Raw genomic sequence first — 22332 nt, 5'->3', positions numbered from 1 at the left:
TGCATCTCCATGTAGAAGCTGGAAGGGGGATATGCTGCTGCTTCCAAGAGCTGTTTGAAGTAAGCACCGCTCGGAGCCTGCACCCCTAATCCCTTCTCATGCCCCAACCTCTTGCCCCAGCCCTAATCCCTTTCCCTCAGCCCAACCCCGTACCCCAGACTGGAGCTCCCTCCCACACCCTTAACTCCTAATTTCTGGCCCAACCCCAAAGCCTGCACCCCCAGCCGGAGCCCTCACCCCATATTTCTCCATATTTCATTTCTATTGATTTCAGCTACCCATGCGTCTGTATCTGAAATACTGTGATCTTCGGAACAAATGTGTTTTCCATTGAAATCACATTTTAAAACATACTGTCACACTTGTTTTGTTCTTGGTTTCATTTTCACCTGTCCTTTCTTTCATTTCACACATTTTGACTTAAAATTATTGTAGGAAATCTTTTAAACTTATTTTTCCCCTCTGTATTTCACACTGTCATCTATAACCTGTTGCAGGTTTTTCTCCTCTTATTCTCAAATTTTTAACCTTCGTTTATTCCTTTCCTTTTACTCCCCACTATATTTTCCGTTTTAGTTCTATTAGTTTCTACTTAGTTTTTCACTTCTTGTTAAACTCTGTACTCCTCATCTTCCCTCTATTCCTGCTGTTCACTCTTACCACTTACTTCCCTTTCCTACCTGTGTGTTCCTCTCTCTGCTACTCACCTTCTCTCCCTCATTTTGCTCCACGTTCCAGTTAGGTATTTCCCCGGGTAATGAAACTGGCTTATCTAGCATGACCCCTTTCTACTCTCCATTACTACAGTCCAAAAGAGTTATAAATTATTCTCTTCTTCAAAATTTTTCCTTTTGTGTACACCTCTAATTTTGGATAAGTGAACTTAAAAAATGTAAATAACCACTTGGTAAAACTTACTACAGATCTTACTTAAAATTGTGAAAACTAATTTAGAGAGATAAGGTGGGTGAGCTAATTTCTTTTATTAGACCAAATTCAGTTGATGGTGAGAGAGAGACAAGCTTTCAAAGTTACACAGAGTTTGAAAGCTTGGCTCTGTCACCAACAGAAGTTGGTCCAATAAAAGATACCTCTCAACTACTTCATTACATTGATTTTTATTTTATATCTGAATTTCCTTCTATCCCACAGAAACATGGTGTTGTCTCCATGTTTAATAAAACAATCACATATTTTGAAACTGAGGTTAATGAAACACTGTATACTTGTTCACCCCGTGTCATTTCAAGCTTCTGCTCCCATTTTCTTTTTATCTTGTATTGGGTCTTTACTACACATTTTGGATTATGTTGTAGGGGAGAGGGGCTGAGAAGTGTGATCTGAAGCCTCCAGTTATGCAATATGTGTTCCTAATTAAGGGGTGATTTTAGGCCACCAAAACTTAATGAAAATGACAGATGACAGAAAACTTTAAGTGATGTGATCTTTTAATTATGCCAATAGTTGAGATTTACGTTTTTTACACATTCCCATTCTCTATCAATGAATGTAATACTGTTCCTGATAGCTAATCATGCTCTGCCCCTTGCCATTTTTATCAATATTATTCCAATAATTGACTACTAGCAAATATTTAAGAGAAAATCTTGAAGCATCCTTGCCCTGTGTCCTTCAGTAGTCTGTTTAATCTAACACTTTATTAAATTCAGAATTATTTCTGGCAGTCATGTTTAATGGGGGGTCAATATGAGTTTTAAATATATTAAAGGCACTATATGAACCTTAGTCTTTTTCCTCAGGAAAAATATAGCAGAAATTTAATGTGTTCATACTTTCGTTAACTATCAATCTAACTCACTACTTTTGTGTCTTCAGTAAGGCCCGTTAATCTTAATAATAAATATTTCAGGCACATAATAGCCTTCCACACATTTTACGAATCATTTGGAAAGTACTTCATATGCAGTTTGCGTGGACTTCTAATTATATACACATGTATATGAGACTCACTACTGTGATTGCTACTTAGAGATTGTTGAGCCTACATGGGTTGTCAAAGCATACAGAGGAGCTGATGTCTGAGTGGCCACAATTTGTGAGTGTCAAGACTAGGGGTTGGCAACTTTGAGAGTGGTGTGTCAAGTATTCATTTATTTACTGTAATTTAAGGTTTTGCGTGCCAGTAAGACATTTTACATTTATGGGATCGGTGGACGGAACCCCAGACTGGGGTGGGGGCGGCGGACGGAACCCCAGACTGGCAGTGGTCTAAGCCTCTCATCCTGCTGCTGGCCCGGGGTTCCATCCATCCAGGCCAGCAGCAGGCTGAGTGGGGCTGGCAGCCAGGACCCTGGCTGGCAGCAGAGTGCCACTAAAAATCAGCTCATATGCCGCCTTTGGCATGCGTGCCGCAGGTTGCCGACCCCTGGTCAAGACCAATGATCCACTAAAGAAAAACAAACCACGCAAAAGCATTAAGAAAATTGACAGTAAAAGGCTGATAGACAAGTTATTGCAGCAGGAATTTCAAACTGAACTGAAGAACAGATTTCAGGTGCTACAAGAGTTAGATACTGTAAGAAGTCAACATACATCTGTCAAGATGTGGCATTATTTTTACACCATAGCCAACAACTGCAGCTGGTTTCCAGGCAAACTTATCTAAAATCTGGATAAGTAAGGATATGTGGAACTGTGAAAGAAAAGAAACAAGTCAAAGCAAACATAGATACCTCCAGAAAAAGGAGCAGCAAAAAAATTTTTTATTTATTTCTTTTTTTTTTATAAGGACAGAGCAGTGAAAAGCAGTGTGAGAAAGACAAGCGGAGGAATTTTCCTCCAGGGCAGATTGGCAGAGGCCCTGAAGGTTTTTCATCTTCCTCTGCAGCATGGGGCACGAGTCACTTGCTGGAGGATTCTCTGCAGCTTGAGGTCTTCAAACCACAATTTGAGGACTTCAATAACTCAGACATAGGTTAGGGGTTTGTTATTAAAGTGGATGGGTGAGATTCTGTGGCCTGCATTGTGCAGAAGGTCAGACTAGATGATCATAACAATCCCTTCGGATCTTAAAGTCTGAGTCTATAAGTACATGAGTAATGTTACCAGTGACTGCTGAGAGAGGTGATGATAAAAACACTTTTTTTCATTGTCTCAATGAGGTCCTAACTGGCAAATTTACACCAGCAGGAGGACCTGTCAGGGATAAACCAGGAAAGAATAACATAAAAAGAACAAAAAAATCAAGTGGCGGATCACTTTCAAGAGGTGCTCACACCTTCTTGTCAGCTGTTGGAAATGGGCCATCCTGATTATCACTACAAAAGTTTTTTTTTTCTCCTGCTGATAATAGCCCGCTTTAATTAAGTCTTGTTATAGTTGGCACGGCATCACCCATTTTTTCATGTTCTCTTTGTGTATATATCTTCCTACTGTATTTCCCACTGCATGTATCCAATGAAATGGGTTTTAGCCCACAAAAGCTTATGCCCAAATAAACTTGTTAGTCTCTAAGGTGCCACAAGTACTCCTGTTCTTTTAACAACATTGAGGACATTCAAATTGTGGCTCAGGATAGATGGGTGTCGGAGTCTAGTTTGTGCCCTAAGCAACATGTGATGGTGTGGGAAGGATTCAGATTTAGAAATGAAAAATTCCATGAAATGTTGATTTCTTCCCCCTTCCACCTCCCCCTGGTAATTTGATGATGAACACATTTTAACAGTAGTTCTTTTTTTAGTTTAGATGGATAAATTTGATGTTTTTTCCTTTCATCTGTGATGTTTTTTCCTTTAGCATCCTTCATTATGTTAATTATGCTGGATCATGCACTCTGGACAGGATATCGTTTGTTTATTTGTAACTGCCTTTGTTTTTTAGGCTGTCGAAAATCTCTGTTCTTATAAAGTGTCCCCTACACTTTACAAACAGCTTCGGCAAGTCTGTGAAGATCATGTGAAAGCACAAATCCTTCAGTTCAGAGAATATCCTTTTCTTGTGCACAAAAATATAGTCCAATAATACTTTTAAAATTATATTTTAAGGTAACACAACAGCAATTGATAAAACAAATGTGTAGGTATTATATAAGCATTCAATATAGCTCTTTAAATCAATCTCACAAAATTCTACGTACCTGCTTGCCTTAGGTGAATAATTTCTGTGGACAATAAAATATGAATAGCATTTCCATTGTCATGGTAAGAGGGTGCATGAGTAATTTTATACCTGGTCTGAAAATTTTCATGACTGTAAGCAATGCTTTGTTAACCTCTTTTGAAACAGCGATTGCATGAGGAGGAGAGTGGTTACAGGGGGAAAGTTGTACAGCAGTCCTGCTCCCTGGCTTTGAGATAAGGTGTTGGATATTTTTACCTTCTGAACTCTGTACGTGCCACTTTAGTCCTGGTTTACACTACAAAATTAGGTTTATGTAAGCTGTCTTGTGTCGTCTTTGGTATGCATGTGCCTACACTTACATTTGTGAAGCACCCTGTTACAGTGATGATGTAACACCAACTCCCTAGACGGTGCTGAGCCATGGTCAATGTTCTGAGGTCAACGCAGCATGAGTGTAGACATTGAGAGCTTGTCTTCACTACTGGGATAAGTCGACTTGAGTTACGCTACTCCAGCTATGTAGCTTAGGTTGACTCTACCTTGGGTATCTTCACTGCATCAATGGGAGATGCTTTCTGCTCGATTTACCTTACTCTTCTCAGAGAGCTGGAGTACTAGTGTCAACTGGAGAACACTCTGCTGTCGATTTAGCGGGTCTTCACTAGACTCGCTAAATTGACACCTGCTGCATTAATTGCAGCAGCATCAAACTCCCTGGTAGTGAAGACAAGCCCTGAGTTGCCTGTGTCAGCCCTAATAGTCCTACAGGAGCTGTGTCCCGTAATGTCCAACACTGACCGCTCTGGTTACAGTTATGAACTCCACTGGCTGGGGTCACAGAGACCTAAAGTCCCCTCCTCCCCCCTCTTTAAAGCCCAGTACATTTTTGAAATGCCTGCTCCTGATTATCCAGCTTGGCAAGCACATCTAGCAGCTCTCCTTTGTTGTGTGCAACTGTCCAGCCAACCATGCCAGCTACATTCTCCAGATGAGCACCAGCTTGGAGTATAGGATAGGAGGTATAGGATTTCCTGGGCCTGTAGGAGAAGAGGCTGTGCAGGCACAGTTGTGGATCAGCTGTGGAAATGTGGACATCTACGAGCAGATTGCCTGGAGGATGCAGGAGAGAGGGCTATGATAGGGATCACCAGTAGTGCCAGGTGAAAGCGAAGGAAATGCGGCAGGCATATCAGAAGACTAGGAGACCAACAGTTGATCCAGTTTCGAGCCCACAGACCTGCCAATTTTACAAAGAGCTGCATGCCATACTCGACAGAGACCCCACTGCCACCCTGCACATCACTGTGGATACCTACGAGGAACCCGAGTCACAGACCCCTGCTGTGAACGGCGAGGGCAAGGAGGAGGGACATACAATCAGCGAGGGTCCACCTATGCTGCAAACCAGTACCCTATCTGAAAATCTACAGTCCAGTCAGTCCAAGCAGTTGAGCATGGGAAAGCCTGATACAGGGGAAGAAACGTTGGGGAAGTATGTAATTATGTTTCCCATTCAATGATGTACTGATAGTTTTGTCCTGTTAAATTGGGGGTATTATCGACCTTTCATTAATTTACTCATACCAGAAGAGGTAGGGTTACAACAAAGAGAGAGCTGTCATCTCTGTACAGTTAGGTGGGGGGACGGACATGCAGAGCAGTTTATGTACAGAGGGATGTCCCTTCAGTCCTCCTGAGAGATCTAAATGAAATGTCCATGAAGGTACTCTGCAATCCTCTCTCAAATGTTTTTAGGGATGGCAGTCTTTATTTCTTCCTCTGCGATAGGATGCTTTCCTGTGTCTGTTGGCAATAACTTTGGCAGGCATCATGGCAGTAAACTGGCTAGCAGCATGTGGGCCTTCGGGGCTTCAGGACCGTAGTGCTCTCTGTGCCCTTGTCACCCTCAAGAGCGAGATACCAGCTAAAATCATCACTGCCAGTGGAAAATGGTGCCCGCATTTAGTGCTGTTGCCCTATATGCATAGTTTCATGCAACCAAACAATTCCCTTGCGTGTGGGTGGGTCATACTCACCATGGCTGGTACTCTTGAGTGATGATGTGCACAAGCACTCTGAAGCAGAAATGTCAATAAGCATGTGTTGTTTAAAACTTTAGGGGAGCAAGGAAAGGGAGTTCTGAATCTTAATTTTCACTTTCTGTTATGAGTATTGTGGCAAAGATACCTCTGTGTATTTTATTTGTAGTTGTTGCCATTGCAGCCTTGAGGGTTTCCCCCTCTACACCTGCAGGATGCCTGAGCCAGATTAGGAATTAAAAAAGATGACCCAGGAGGACATGCTTAATGAGGTCTTGCAAGCCAGTGCTGCATCTGACCATGAGCAAAGGACCTGGAGGGTGAATATTGCAGACAGCCTGGAGAAAGAAAGAAAGTTGACAGGGGAAAGGCCTAGGAGTCCTAGCAGGAAAAAGAGAGGGAGATACACCAGGACATAATGGGGCTTCTCTGGCAGCACAAACAGATGCTGCAGACTCTTATGGGCCTACAAGCCCAATAATCATGGGTTCACTTCCCTCAGCAACTCCCTAGATCTTTGTTCAACATTCTTCATGACATCAGAAGCTGCTTCCCTTCCCCTACCACTCTATCCCATGGGACATTAAGAAAACCACAGTTTCTATATGTTTAGCTAAAATGGGCATAAATGTTCTTTCTGTTCCATAACTTAAGTTTTTAACATACGGTAACTCCTCACTTAAAGTCGTCCTGGTTAACGTTCTTTCGTTGTTACATTGCTGATTAATTAGAGAATATGCTTGTTTTAAAGTTGTGCAATGCTCCCTTATAATGTCATTTGGCAGCCACCTGCTTTGTCCACTGCTTGCAGGAAGAGCAGCCCGTTGCAGCTAGCTGGTGGGGACTTGGAACCAGGGCAGCCCCCTACATCAGCTCCCCTAAGTTCCCTGTGCAGCACCTGCCCAGCAGGCTATCAATTGTCAGGCAGTTCAGCTGTCCCTCTGCCCACTGCCATGTGCTGCTTTTGCCCTCTGCCTTGGAGCTGCACCCAGGAGCCTCCTGCTTGCTGTGCAGGGGTGGAGGGAAAGAAGGGGGCTAATGTCAGGGTATCCTCCTGCACACCGCTTACCCCATCTCCATAGAGCAGTGGAGGGAGCTTGCTGGCAGCAGCTGCTGTCTCAACTTGCTGATCTACTTAAAAAGGCAGCGTACTTGGAGTGGGGTCAGCATACTTAAAGGGGCAATGCACATCTCTCTTGCTTTCTCACACAGAATGTGTTTTTCTGTCTCTGTCTGCCATGCTGTGTCCCCTCCCTCCATTCGTGCTGCCTTGTAGAATGTGAGGCTACATTAGCAACAATGGGCCGAATGATAGTTCATCATTTAGCAGTAAGGCATTCCCTGGGAAATATTCCACCCTCTGACTTCACCACCTCAGCCAAGCTTCACAATTATCATTGCTGTGTACAATATTAAATTGTTTGTTTAAAACATATACTGTGTGTGGGTGTATGTATGTATATAAAAATAGTCTTTTGTCTGGTGAAAAAAAATTCCCTGGAACCTGTTTACATTAATTCTGATGGGGAAATTGGATTCACGTAACATCATTCCACTTAAAGTCACACTTTCTGGAACATAACTACAATGTTAAGCGAGGAGTTACTGTATTTGCTTTTAAATTGCAGAAATTTTTCTTTGCGCTGATTTTGTTACTGAATAAAATTTTAATCTTTTGGAAAATATTTCATCTTTATTAGTTCACGTCATATGCTGCAGAGTGCCTAGCAGTACTAAAAGCACCCACTTGTGTCACACTGTGCAATAACAACTCATAGGATTAGTGACAGTGTAATAATCATAAATGTACAGCAAGCACCACAAAATTAACAGGTGCATAGATAGTGTTGTATTTATAGGTGTACACCAAGCACCCTACAGTTCCTAACCGGCCCCCAAAACAAGAAAGCCAGGTGGAGCACTTTACACTCCAAAACACTACTGTGGCTCACTGTTAAAATATTATTTCAAAGCCTCCCTGAGCCATATAGCTCTGTATTGAGCTCTTCTGGTAGCACTTGTGTCTGGCTGTTCAAACTCAGCAGACAGACACTCCACCTCTGCCTTTCACCCTGGGAGCAGCTTTTTCCTCATTTGCTTCATAGATATTACATAGGACAGAGCAGGCAGCTATAACTTTTGGGATATTTTTTTCACTGAGATACAATTTTGTGAGTGAAGGGATGCTGGTGTCTTCAGTCTACCAAAAGCATATTCAACTGTCATTCAGCACCTGCTGAGCTGGTAGTTGAATCTTTCGGTGGTGCTGTCCAGGTAGCTGGTATACAGCTTCATGAGCAAGGGTTAGGACTGTGTCCCCCAGAATCACTATGGTATTTCAACATTGCCAATGGTGATCCGCCAATTGGGGAAGATAGTACCTACTTATAGCTTTCTGAACAGTCTTGTGATCTTAAAGATGTGAGTATTATGCACCTTCCCTGACCAGCCAACACATGTTAATGAAGCATCCCTGGTGATCCACCATTGTTTGCATAACCATAGAAAAGTAGCCCTTTCTGTTGGCAAAGTGGTCTGATGCCAAAATAGTGTTATGCATGCCATCTCTTGGTCGACTGCAGTTCGGGAACCCCCATTACTGCAAATCTATCCACGTCATGCATGTTGCTGAGTCACAGTACTGCATAGTAGGAGATGAAAGGCCATGCACGTTTGCATGACAAAAGCCTCCACAGTGCATTTGCCAACTCCAAAATGATTTCCCATTGACCAGCGATACTGTGTCACAAGTTTTCAGTGTGATTGTCACTCGCTTCTCCATTTCAGTACAACTGTCATTCTGGTGTCCATTTGCCGGTGGGCTGGAGCAAACTTGGTGCACAGATCCAGGAATGTGACTTTGCACCTCCAAAATTTTTGCAGCCACTGCTCATCATTCTAAGCCTCCATTCTGATACGATGTCACCAGTTAGTGTTCATTTCTTGGGCCCAGAAGTGGTGCTCCACCATCTGCATCTGCTCTGTAAATGCCACCAACAACCTTGAATTGGTTGTTGCTGTGGCCTGCAGCAGTTTGTCCTCCCATGAAATTGTCATGTTCCCTGCTGATGCGGTTCCCTTGTGGCTCTGCAAATACCGGAGGATTGTGTGTTCAGTGCTTGAACTTGTGGGTGTGGGGTTGGTTTTTTCATTTCGTCAAAAGTTATCTATCTATCTATCTTCAGTCAGAATTATATATAAACCCTCTCTTTTTTTCAGACTCCCAGACTTCATCTGATCTTCTGAATTGAGTGTTTTTAAATTTAGGATTTTCTCTGTATGAGAAATTATTTTTAGAGATCTGATATTTCTGTATCTGACAGATATACTCCTTTCGTGTTTCACTGACACAAGATGTCAGTCATCAAAATTTGTCTTACGGAGACTTGAGTTGCTATTGTATTTGAAGGGAAGAGTAGCCACATTTGGATTTCTTCATAATTAGTTTAATGAAACTCAGAAAGCTTGAATCACAGCTGTTGTGTCAAGTAGCCATGACAATTCATGAAAATAAATTCACAAAAATCTGGGATTTTAGGTGAACCGTGTGGGGGGTTTAATGAGGATTATTTAAGCCCTTGGAAGATTTTTAAAAGAATACAGCTGTTTGAACTATGTCTGATATAAACCAGTTTAATGAACAAATTGCTTTTCAGACACTTCCCCTCAGCTCTCCTCAATGGGAAGGAGAGTTGCTTCTGATTTAAGTGGGATGACTTCTTTAACCTGTCAGAGTTATGTAGTGCAGATGGAGTTGCAGAAGAGCAACCTGAGGTATTCACTACAAAACTGAGTCATGCTTTTGGAAGAGTTCTCAGCCCTCTGCTCGTCCAGAACTTTTTAGCAACTGAACTGTGATCCCTAACTTCCAGTGCAATTTCATGTGTGTCCATAGAGCAACTTTACTGAATAACCTGCTGAACAAAAATGTACTGAATAAAGTTAATCACTAGTATCTGGCCTCAAAAAAATGTTGTTGAACTAATTTTCCTTAGCAGGTGCTGCACAGATTCTCTGGACAGCCTTTTATTTTTAAAGAAGGTAAATAAATGCTGGCAAGATCACTGCAGACAAATGGTAAGTTGACTATTTGTTCAAAATGCAAATCCCTGAGACATCAAGAAATCTGGTAAATAAATACTGGGTACATTTCAAAAAAATCAGAAGTGGAGAGGGAGTTCAAAGAGTCCTTCAGCCTTGACTGAAAAATAATTTTCTTAAAAATCAAAACACCTTCCCCCAATTTTTTTAATTTATTCATTTATTTATATATATTTTCACTCCAAACAGTAAGGGGGTCTGCGCTTATCCTCCACTTGCAATTTTTTTTCTGGGTACTTCCTGGTTGCTTTTAGGCAGCATTTAACAGTGTTTGGGTGTTTCTCCAACCTGTAAAATCAGAAGGGTTCAAAGTTAACATTGAAAGAACAGAGAAAACATTAAACTCACATGGATAATTTCACTCAAATTGGTTTTGATATCTTCACAGGGAAAAATGTGATATAGGACATTGGGGCACGAATCACACACTAATGAAGTATTCTTAATTCTCCATATTACTTATAATGTTTAAAAGACAAGGTAATGGCAGCTTACAGGGATGGCAGAGGGGCAGTTAGGAAGATTAAGGAACAAACTGGTTGGAAACTCCAATCTCTGCACTCCTGCTCCACAAATTAAAAATGTTGCAGGAAAAATTACCGTTCAAAGGTTTTCATGGGAATTTTCTAAACAAAAGAAAAGTCTTTAATTTAGTTTTCACATACTATTCTGAAACGAAAATTGTCATTTCAACTTTAAATGTCATTTTGCTTTGGTTTATGAAAACTAAAAATGATTGGATTTTTTTTTCCATTTGGAGGTTTTATTCTCCTTTCTCTCTTTTACTTTTCCCTTTTTTCTACTGGTTTAAAAAAAGAAAAGGTAGAAGGGGAAGACCCCCGACTTATTTACTGCTTTCCTCTTAAACATTAAGAAAGTGTGTTTCTATTCAACAGAATTAAAAAAAAAAATTCCAGTCAGAAAACTGAAGAAAAATTGTTGAAATTGGAGCTTTCTTGTGAAAAGATGTTTAGACTAAACCACATTTTCCAGTGGGAAGATTTTTCAGTCAATAAATATTAACCACGCCTATAAGAAAGTGAAAAGGAAAGAAGATGTCAGTATTAAACTTCTCTCTCTCTCTTCCCCTGCCTCTCAAGAGTTCCAGGTTTCAGTGTGTGGCTTCTTTAGCCACCTCTAATGTATGTTCTAGCATGAAATCTAAGATGGGAAGAGGCCAATTTTCCATATTTAATTCTTTTTATAAGAGTTAAAATTGGTTGCTGGATGTGAAACTGTTGCTCCGTTAATGGGGGATGAGGAGTGAGGTGGAAGGGGTCTAAATAACCTAGAGAATTTTTTTTTAAGCAAGAGATATGGCAAAATTAAGGCATCAGATATATTCATATTGATAGTGAGAAGTGTTTATAACCTTCCCATATTTTCTCATCATTTTACTGGAACTGATTTTCATAGGCAATGGATATGTTGCATAACCCACTTTCTTCCTATCATAAAACTGCTTTTTAAAAATACATTTTTAATGTCTAATTAATAGCAGTACACCACAGCATGGTGTGCATTGGAAGTGTATTGGTGCACTTCTTGGGTGGTTGAAGAGTAGAAATAATGCAAGACGATAAACAATCTTAATAGCTCTTAAAATTGACTACAGAGTTTGGAATTATTTGGGATACATCTTATAATACAGTTTGTGGTTAGGTAGTACTGCTATCAAGGTCTACAATTTTAAAAATTTACTTTTATACAAATCTGATTTAACACATGCAAAAATGAAGTTAATTGACTTGTAAGACATCTTAATTACACAAACACAGGTTCTAATATAAAATATAATCCTGTGTGCTGGTAAACAAGCAAATTAGTTCAGTCAGTGTTTTACATTTTGCAGATCATGATTAGAAGCATTTTCTTATTTTTGGATCGTACATACGTGCTTCAGAATTCATTGCTTCCTTCTATATGGTAGGTATCTGTGTAAGTATGCGCTTGACATAATTGTTGAATGTGAACTTATTGTTTTTGTAAAGATTAAACTTTACTTTCCCCCCACAATTATTTTGTTTTGTGTATGTAACACATGTAACATCTTTCATTTCTGTAAAATTCCCTATAAATGTGTGGAGTTAAATAATGTGTGGGATCAGTTTTTTTCTGGGAATATTATATAAATCAAGCTATATTTCTAATTTTTTTAATTAATTTTCAATATTTACACAGGGATATGGGGCTAGAGCTTTTTAGAAAGCACATTATTAGTGATAAACTAGTTCAAAACAAGACCATTGATGGAATCCTCCTACTGATTGAACGGGAACGCAATGGTGAAACTGTGGACAGAAGCCTGTTACGAAGTCTGTTAAGCATGCTGTCTGATCTACAGGTAAGAATAGCAAACCTTACTAATAGCTGCCACATTTAAAGGCAGACACAAATTGTGGACCTTTCTAATTCTTTTGTGTCCTACAGGAGTAACTTTTTTCTAATTAATGTGCTTTGGAATTAAAACCATATTTTTAGGATCATGATTAAGTTTAGTAGCTGTACATATAACTGTTCGGTGTCTGTCTATAGTTTGCTTAATTTTCCACTAAAATTGTATTCTAATAAATTATTCAGTAAAATAAAATCGAGCATGTCATTTATTCTTTTTTCATACCAGTGGCTAGATTGAAGTTTTAGTTTAGTGAGATTTTTAACAAGGTTAATTCATCCTGTAGTAAGTCTCTAATAATACACTTAAAAATACTGTATCTGGATTAACGTGCCTGTATCTTTGCTGGCTCCTCCTTGTATTTATCATGTAAACACAGTATTGCTGCAAATGTATTGGGTATGAACTAATTTGGATGGCTTGACACACATTTATAAAAGAAGCTTAAATAGGGATGCTCCTTTGGGTGATACAAGTAAATGGCTGTATTAGCTGCAACACCCATGCTTGTCGCTCTTCTCCAACCAAAAAATCTGGGGAAAATCTAGTACTGATTTTTCTTTCAAAAAAAAATTGGTTGCACTGTATTGAAATGCTCCTTTTTGTTTTTCACTGTCAGTGTGTGTCAACAGCAAATCTAAACTTATCCGTTGAAAGTATTTGAGAACTCATTATTACAATAGACAAAAAGTTATCTCCTTGGCTGTGTCCCGTCTTCGCTTACTCCGTCATTCTCTTCTCCTTTTGTCCTCTGAATGAGGCCATTTTGCTTTCTGTTTTTTTTCCAACTGTAGGCAATGACCAACATAGGTCAGCAGAGGTTTTAAATTGTAATTCGTAAATCATGGGTATGCAGCTCCCAAATAATATACGTCCACTGTAAATTGCTATAAATGGGACCAAATCCTTCTCATGGAGCATGTACCCAAAGGCAGGTCTCAGTCCTGGTAGTGAGAAAATTGACTGCTTCCAGATCTGAGTTTCTAGCGTGAGACAATGTTGCAATGTTCTCCAGCTACTGGATTGATTTCATATTTGTATTTTTAAACAGTGTAATTCTATATTAAAATATGTGGCCTTTAATTGATTGAAAAGTCTTTTTTTTTCCATTTAATCCTGACCCAGATTAAACGTAGTAACAAAAATATATATCATTGGCATAAGTAAAAGAATTTGGGCTTAGTCCAGATCACAGTGGAAAAGGGTCTACATCACAAAACCTATCACCACATTCTGGCCTCTCTAAGGCCAGGTCTACACTGCGACTTTAAATCGGTTTAATGGCCGATATACTGATTTAACGCTGTATCCGTTTACACGACGTCGTCATTAATATCGAGTTAATTTGAATAAAAAACTGCAGGATACACAGCGCTGCGTGACAAGCGTAACGGGAAGCCAGAGACTCAAATGGACGCTCATGAAGGGAGGGAGGGGTACTGAGGACTCCAGCTATCCCACAGTCCACAGCAGTCTCTGAAAATTATTTCCATTCTTGGCTGAGCTCCCAATGTCTGTAGGGTCAAACACAGTGTCTGGCGTGGTTCAGGGAACAGCTCCTCAGTTTCTTTCCCCCACCACCACGTGAAAAAAAAGGGTAAAGAAATCATTTTGACTACTTTCTATGTCACCCTATGTGTACTGAATGCTGCTGGTAGACGGGACGCTACAGCACTGAAGAGCAGTATCCGCTCCTCTCCATCTCCTCCTCTCTGGTGGTAGAGATGGTGCTGCAGGACCTGCCCACCATCCAGGAGAACCCATGCCTAAATTCTCAACATCGAGGGCAACATTATGCTACCTGCTAGCAGTAGATAGGACAGAACGGCTAATAACAAGCTTAATCATTGAAACTGGGGGCTGAAAATTTTTGCAATCACATTTGGGATTGACTCGCTTGGCAATGAGTCAATTCCTCCCTTATGGTGTCTAAAAATAGAGTCCATTCTGCCTGGACTGTCATAGCCCCGGGGAGGCTGCCTCCAAGTGCCTCCCCCCCGACATCATTTTCTCTCACTAACAAGTCTCTGTTTCTTATTCTTGTATTCCTTACAACTTCATGACACAAACGGGGGAGGGGCACTGACACGGTAGCCCAGGAAGGTTGAGGGAGGAGGAAAGCAACGGGTGCGCTTCTTGCAGGGGCAACCCCTGTGAATACTGACACGGAGCACCTGTGCTCTCTGATACACTGGATCTCTATTACACTTGCCTATTATTCTAGGCAGGACAGTGCACCACTGACCGCTCTGGTCCGCAATCCGAACTCGGATGCGGAGTGCGGTAAACAGGGAAATCCCCGAGAGCTTTACAGTGACATTTCCTGCTTTCACGTGTCCAGCTCTGATCACCACGGGGTGGCGATGCAGTTCAAATGCAAAAGTAGCTCCTGCATTGAACCTTACGGGAGATACAGATGTCTGATCGCTGTATGGTGAGACAAATCTCTTTTATCAGAGCTCCGTTAAAGAACAGGAAATGCCAAAGCGTTTGAAAAATATAAACTACAGGATACACAGCGGTGCGTGACAACCGTAACGGGAAGCCAGACACTCAAACGGATGGTCATGGAGGGAGGGAGGGGGTAATGAGGACTACAGCTACCAGTCTCCACAGCGGTCTCTGAAAAACTATTTGCATTTTGGCTGCGCGCCCAATGTCTGCAGCGTAATACACGGTGTCTTGCGTGGTTCACGGAACAGCTCGTCAGTTTTTTCCCCCCTCCAGCACGGTAAACAAAAGTGAAATAAATAATTCCTTGAGTACTGTAAATGTCACCCTCTGTGTACTGAATGCTGCTGGCAGACGCGATGCTGCTGCGGTGAAGAGCAGTATCCGCTCCTCTGCCCCTCCCCAGGGGTAGACGGCCGCCCAGTGAGTGCTCCTGGCTGAGTGTGGCCGGGGGCTCCGGGGTGAAAATGGGAATGACTCCCTTTTTCTGACAGTGGATGGTACAGAACGCCTGGTAACTGTCTTCATCTTATCACCTGGGGGCTGAGCTTCATCAGACCCCTTCCTCTCTTGCGTAAAGAAAAGATTCTGAACTGCATGGACTGTCATAGCCCATGGTGGCTCCCTCCCCTCATTTGATCTCAGTAACTACTCTGTGATTCTTATTCATGCATTCTTCATAACATCATGCCAACAATGGGGGGGGGGGCACTGCTGTGGTAGCCCAGGTAGGTGGGAAGCAACGGTTGCGTTACTTGCAGCGGCTCCCTCTGTGAATACTGACGCGGAGCAGCTGCAGCTGCTGACACTGATTTAAATACACTGTATCCTATTCTTGTCTGGACTGACTCTATTTTTATTAACCGTAAAGGGCAGGATTGACTCAGTCCCAAGTGAGTTAATCCCCATTTTCCTTTCAAAAATTTACACAGGGTTATTATCCGTTCTGTCCCATTTACTGGTGAGTGTAACAAAAAGAGGGGAGATGGTAACAGTTTCTGCTGTCTACAGTAGTACTGTACCATCTACCACCAGGAAGGGGGAGAGAGCGGATTTTCAAGTAGCAATAATCACACCTCAGATTAACTTCATTGGTTATGATACTGCCACTGTGCAAAGCTCTAATGCTCTTCAGTGCTGCAGATTCGCCTCTATCAGTAGCATTCAGTACAAAGAGGGTGACATTGTAAGTACTCAAGGATTGCTTTATTTAACTTTCATTTCTCGTGCTGGGGTAGGGGAAAGAAACTGAATAGCTGTTCCGTGAACCATAAAAGACACCGTGTTGTAAGCTACAGACACTGGGCGCTAAGCAAGAATGCAAATAGTTTTACGAGACTGCTGAGGACTGTGGGATAGCGGGAGTCCTCAGCACCCCCTTTCCGTCCTCCATGATCCCCCGGCCCCTGATGCTAATGTTAATGGTCACGGGGGGTTCTGGGTAAATGTCGTCAGTCATTCCTTGCTCCGGGGGAAAACATCAGCAGACAGTCCTTTCGCACATTTTTCTCCTGGATTGCCCTTGCAGAAACAAATAGCACGGCAGCACTAGAGACCGTCGGCTTTTTGTTTTTCCCGTCACCATTTGTGTACTAGATGCCGTGGAGACAGAGGCGACACTCGAGCGCTACACACCAGCATTCAATTGCTTTTGCAATGATAGCAGAGATGGTTACCAGTCGTTCTGTACCGTCTACTGCCAGAGAAAACTGGCAATGACATGACGGTTATCTCTCCTTCTCTGAACTGTCCGCTGCTATCATGAGTGCCCCTGGCTAAAATCAGCCGGGGCGCAACGCAAAAGCAAACTTGGGATTGACTCACTGGCCACTGAGTCAATCCCTCCCTTATGCTGTCTAAAAATAGAGTCAGTCCTGACTACAAGAAGAGTCAAAGCAGCAGAGAATCCTGTGGCACCTTATAGACTAACAGACGTCTGTTAGTCTATAAGGTGCCACAGGATTCTCTGCTGCTTTTACAGATCCAGACTAACACGGCTACTCCTCTGAAGAAGAGTCAAGTGTATTAGAAGAGCGCAGCTACTCCGTGGCTGTATTAACAGGGGTTCTCCCCGCAAGAACCGCAACCATTGCTTCACCTCTCTCCCAACCCTCCGCAGCTACCGTGGCAGGGCCCACCCCCCATTTGTCATGCAGTCGTGAGGAATACAAGAATAAGAAACATAGACTTATTCGTGACATAAACCGGGGGGGGGGGCACTTGGAGGCAGGCAGTCGTGGCTATGACAGTCCAGGCAGGACATACTCAATTTTTAGAAACCAGAAGGGAGCGATTGACTCTGCCCCAAGTGAGCCACTCCCAATTTGGGTTTCAGAACCATTGTCACAGGGGCACTCATGATAGCATCGGACACTAAACTGTGATGCACTGGCCAGGTAAACAGGAAAAAGCCTGAATCCCCGCGAACTTTTGAATTCCATTTCCTGATTGTCCACCGTGAGGGTCAGCACACACACAGGTGACCACACAGAGCTCATTTGCACTCGTCACAATGCAGTCTCCTGATAATCGAAGAAGAGCGCCAGCTTGGACCACACAGGAGGTTCTGGATCTGATCGCTATCTGGGGTGAGGACTCAGTGCTCACAGCACTGCGTTCCAAAAGACGAAATGAAAAAGTTTTTGAAAGAATTTCAAAGTCTATGGCTGATAAAGGGCACAGCAGAGACTCCCTTCAGTGCCGAGTGAAAGTGAAGGAACTTAGACAGGGTACCAGAAAGCCAGAGAAGCAAACGGAAGGTCAGGCTCTGAGCCGAAAACATGCCGCTTCTATGCTGAACTACATGCAATTTTGGGGTTCAGCGCTACCAGTGCCCCACCCCTGTCCGTGGATTCAGACTTTGGGATTGAAATATCAAGTGTTTCTGAGGATGTAGCCGAGGGGGAAGATGGAGACGAATTTGAGGATGAAGATGACCGTGGTGATAGCACACAGCAGTCCGTAAACCCCAACAGCCAGGATCTTTTTGAGACCCAAGAATTACAGTCCCTGCGCTCCCAAGCGAGAAGCCCAGACAGTGAAGCCATGGAAGCGACCTCCGGTAAGTGTCCCTTCATTCTGTACCAAACACGGATTAAAACAAGACGGTTTTTTAGATCGCATTGACACCAGGGCTTTTGCTGCAGTCGCAGCCATTACTGTTACAGGAAAATTTCGTTAACATGTCTGGGGATGGAGCGAAAATCCTCCAAATTAATCTCCATGAATCGATCGTGGAGGAACTCAAAAACCCTTATGCTATATGAGAACATTTCTGGCCAAGACAGCCTTCTCCGTTCCCCCATAGTAGGTAACTTTCAACGCCATGCATTTTGCAAGACATTTGGTACTGCAGGCATTGAAGGCATTGCACTGAAGGCATTGCATAAACAAACGATCTGCCTCCTGCGGTGCTATTGTCAGGAGAGAGATATCATCCATTGTTACCTTGTAGAACATCAGGAATGTAAATAGGGGGCAGACATGGCGATTTTGCTACTGGCCAGAGCGGGGGGATGGGAGGGAGGGATAGCGACGAGTTTTCAGCGTCTGGCAAGCAGGATTCTTCCCTGCTACCAGCAACGCGCTGCGGGGGGTGATGTAGGGTGATCACTAGCAGCGATCGTATATGATAGGAGCCATGCGCTGTTGGTGGATGTGAAAGAGGGGGTTTGGGCTTTGCAGGTTCCTCTTAACAGGAGCAAGGCATCATATAGATCACTGTGTATATGAACGGCGGAGAAGTCAAAATTTTAAAGCCTCACTTACCATCGCCGCGTGGACGTACGGTTGGCCGTACCTGCGTCTGTGTGTGCCACACCAGTCACACAGACACTGAATATTTAAACGATACAAAATGCGACCTTGTATAGAGATCACATGTGCTCTGTAAGGTGGATAGTGTTCTATGTGAAAGAGTACTATCATTGCTCTGTAAAAGGTATCTTTCCACATACTTATCACCCTGGTTTGCCTTCCCCATGCAGCTGCACATTTCTCTGAAGTCCCTATGCCATCACGAGGGCGTGCTGTGATACGGCGGAGGAAGAAGAAGACGCGAGATGAAATGTTCACAGAAATTATTGAAGTAACACGCAATGAGAGGGATAAACAGAATGATTGGAAGGATGTGGTAGCAAAGTACAGGAAAGATGCCAGTGAACGATCTGAGAGGGCTAGGCAGGAAGACCAGCGTTGGAGAGATGCAACGCTGGATCTGCTGCGTTCTCAAACTGAAATCCTCCAACGCATGGTGGATCTTCAGGAAGAGCAGCACAGTAGCAGAGTGCCGCTGCAGCCCCTGTATAACCTCCCTGCAAGCCCACGTCCCATATCTCCCTCACCCAGACGTGTAAGAACGCGTGGGGAAGGCTTTCTGCACCCGCCTACTCCTCCACACCCCTGCAGAGTTCAAGGAAAAGGCTGTAATTACGCTACAATGTGCTTAATAGCCTTTCCCTTCCCCTCCTTCCAAAGCACAGCAGCCAGGGACACCTTCCTAATTCTCTGCCTTTTTTTATAGTTCCTTTGTAATACAGAATACATCGAAAGGGGGAGGGTGGGTTGCTTACAGGGAAATCTAGTAAGGAAAAACTCATGATTTTTAACAGATGCATAATTACTTTTAATGAATAATAAATGATTTTTAAACGATACAGAATTTATTTCCTTCGCCAACCTGTAATGAAAAGGGGGGAGGGTGGGTTGCTTACACTGAATAAGTCCATCAAGTGCGGAGGGTTCATCAAGGGGAAGCAAACAGAGTCACACCGTACCCTGGGCCGTGCTGAAACTCGTTTTCAAGGCTTCTCTGATGCGCAGCGCCTCCAGGTGTGCTCTTCTAATCGCCCTGGTCTCTGGCTGCTCGTACTCAGCGGCCAGGTGATTTGCCTCAGCCTCCCACCCAGCCATAAATGTCTCTCCCCTTAGTCTCACAAAGATTGTGGAGCACACAGCAAGCAGCAATAGCAAGCGGGACATTGGTTTGGCTGAGGTCTGAGCGAGTAAGTAATGATCGCCAGCGACCCTTTAAACGGCCAAATGCACATTCTACCACCATCCGGCACTTGCTCAGCCTGTAGTTGAACAGCTCCTGACCACTGTCCAGGCTGCCAGTGTATGGCTTCATGAGCCATGGCATCAAGGGTAGGCTGGGTCCCCCAGGATAACTATAGGCATTTGAACATTCCCAACGGTTATTTTCTGGTCTGGGAAGTAATTCCCTTGCTGCAGCCGTTTAAACAGACTAGTGCTCCTGAAGACGCGAGCGTCATGAACCCTTCCTGGCCATCCCACGTGGATGTGGGTGAAACGTCCCTTGTGGTCCACCAGTGCTTGCAGCACCATTGAAAAGTACCCCTTGCGGTTCACGTACTGGGTGCCCTGGTGTTCTGGGGCCAAGATAGGGATATGGGTTCCATCTATGGCCCCACCACAGTTCGGAAAACCCATTGCAGCAAAGCCATCCACTATCACCTGCACGTTTCCCAGAGTCACAACCTTTCGTAGCAGCAGCTTAACGATTGCTTTGGCTACTTGCATCACTGCAGCCCCCACAGTAGATTTGCCCACTCCAAATTGATTCCCGACTGACCGGTAGCTGTCTGGCGTTGCAAGCTTCCAGAGGGCTATTGCCACTCGCTTCTCCACTGTGAGGGCTGCTCTCATGTTTGTATTACGGCGTTTCAGGGCAGGGGAAAGCATGTCACAAAGTTCTAAGAAAGTGCTCTTACGCATGCGAAAGTTTCGCAGCCACTGCGAATCGTCCCACACCGTCAAAACAATGCGGTCCCACCAGTCTGTGCTTGTTTCCCGTGCCCAAATTCGGCGTTCAATGGGTAGAAGATGCCCCGTTAATAGCAGTAGCTCCAAAACGCTGGGGCCAGCGGTTATGGAGAATTCTGCCTCCATCTCGTCATCGCTGTCCTCGCCGCTCAGCAATAGCTGCCTCCTCCTCTCCTCCTGCCTTTGCAGTTCATTGTTCAGTATAGTCAGCACGAGAGTACGCGAGGTGTTGACAACGGTCAGGATACCGTTTGTGATCTCAGGGTCCATGATTGCTGTGCTATGCGTTTGCTCAATGCACTCCGCGAAAAAGGCGCCAAAGGGTTGTCTGCTGCCTTCACAAAGGAGGGGTGAGGCTGTACCCAGCACCACCCGGGGCAATGTTTTCTGCCCCATCAGGCACTGTGCTCTCAACACGGAAGTGGGAACTATGGATAGCTGAGGAACAGCTACCCACAGTGCACCGCTCCTTAAATCGATGGTAGCCTTGGACCATGGACGCAAGCAATCGATTTTGTGATCGCATTGTGGACGCGCAAAACCGATTTTATAACATCGGTTTTGTAATATCGGTTTAAACTACTTCGAAATAATCGTGCAGTGTAGACGTACCCTAAGAGACTGCCAAAAAAGATTGGGCGTGAAGTCCAAGCATTCACTGTATGGATGCAGTCAGACTGTAATTTCATGGATTTTCCCTTGGATTATACTTGAATAGGCATGAGTGACCAAGTGGACTAATAATTTTTGCACATTTTATTCAAGTAAACTTGAGCCTCCTGTCAGCATTCCAGTCATGCTGTCCATTCTGGTTTTGGTAGAACAAAGGTCATGAGCCTCCTTTCATCCTTCTAGGAAATTCTTTAGCTTGGATTGCCTTAGTTTAGTTAAGTATTCTCTGTTCACAGGGTATTTAAATATGTCTGAGATATTAGGGGAAGGGTAAGAGCAAAAACAATAACTTTCATTTTCTGATAAGGCACTGCAAAGCCAATCTGCCTTTCCTGCTAAGCCTCCTAACTGTCATCCATAATGGGCTCTGGTATATCTGGAAAATAAATACGTAATGCTCCTTCTTTTGAGGTAGTTACAGTGGGTGAAGATAAGCTTCTGTCAGTCATTGTCTTTAGACAATGTAACGCTCCATGAATGTCCATGCTGAAAGATGTGGATCTGGCTTGTGTTCTCGTTTGCCAGAGCTCTCCCCTTTCTTAGCCCAGGTATTCACAGCTGCATCACCTTTTTTATGTCTGTCAGATTTTTAAGAGGCGAGGGTTTAACAGTAGTTTTTTTTTATCTTTGCTAAACAAGGCTAAATATACCCCCTTGGTTTCTTCCGATCATGTGTGCATTTAGATACAATTTTCTCCTTTGAATTATTTCAAACAGATACTTCTAGTTCTATGCTAGATAGCCTGTAATCTAGGTATTTTTACCATGGCTGCTGCTATAATAGGTAAAATCCTTGTAGATTCTCCAGTA

The 22332-nt window shown here is 43.2% G+C and overlaps 1 protein-coding gene, 1 long non-coding RNA gene and 1 pseudogene across 3 annotated transcripts in view; 2 read left to right on the top strand and 1 right to left on the bottom strand.

Moving 5' to 3' along the window:
- The window catches only part of CUL4A (cullin 4A), an 87178-nt gene that overhangs the window by 14828 nt on the left and 50018 nt on the right, over positions 1-22332 (top strand). For both annotated transcript variants that reach the window (XM_075061467.1, XM_075061468.1), the window contains 4 exons: positions 3841-3935; positions 10118-10196; positions 12073-12146; positions 12402-12564. In XM_075061467.1, coding sequence (XP_074917568.1) covers positions 3841-3935; positions 10118-10196; positions 12073-12146; positions 12402-12564 — 411 coding nt within the window. The remainder of the gene's footprint in view (positions 1-3840; positions 3936-10117; positions 10197-12072; positions 12147-12401; positions 12565-22332) is intronic.
- LOC142046084 (uncharacterized) lies at positions 3942-7802 on the top strand. The gene is made up of 2 exons (XR_012654992.1): positions 3942-5572; positions 6289-7802. It is a non-coding gene; the product is annotated as an uncharacterized LOC142046084 (long non-coding RNA).
- LOC142046168 (U4 spliceosomal RNA) lies at positions 15972-16187 on the bottom strand (annotated as a pseudogene).

This window comes from Chelonoidis abingdonii, chromosome 1, assembly GCF_003597395.2.
Source record: "Chelonoidis abingdonii isolate Lonesome George chromosome 1, CheloAbing_2.0, whole genome shotgun sequence".
In the NCBI taxonomy this organism is placed as follows: domain Eukaryota; kingdom Metazoa; phylum Chordata; order Testudines; family Testudinidae; genus Chelonoidis; species Chelonoidis abingdonii.
This window is presented reverse-complemented; position numbering and strand designations above follow the sequence as displayed.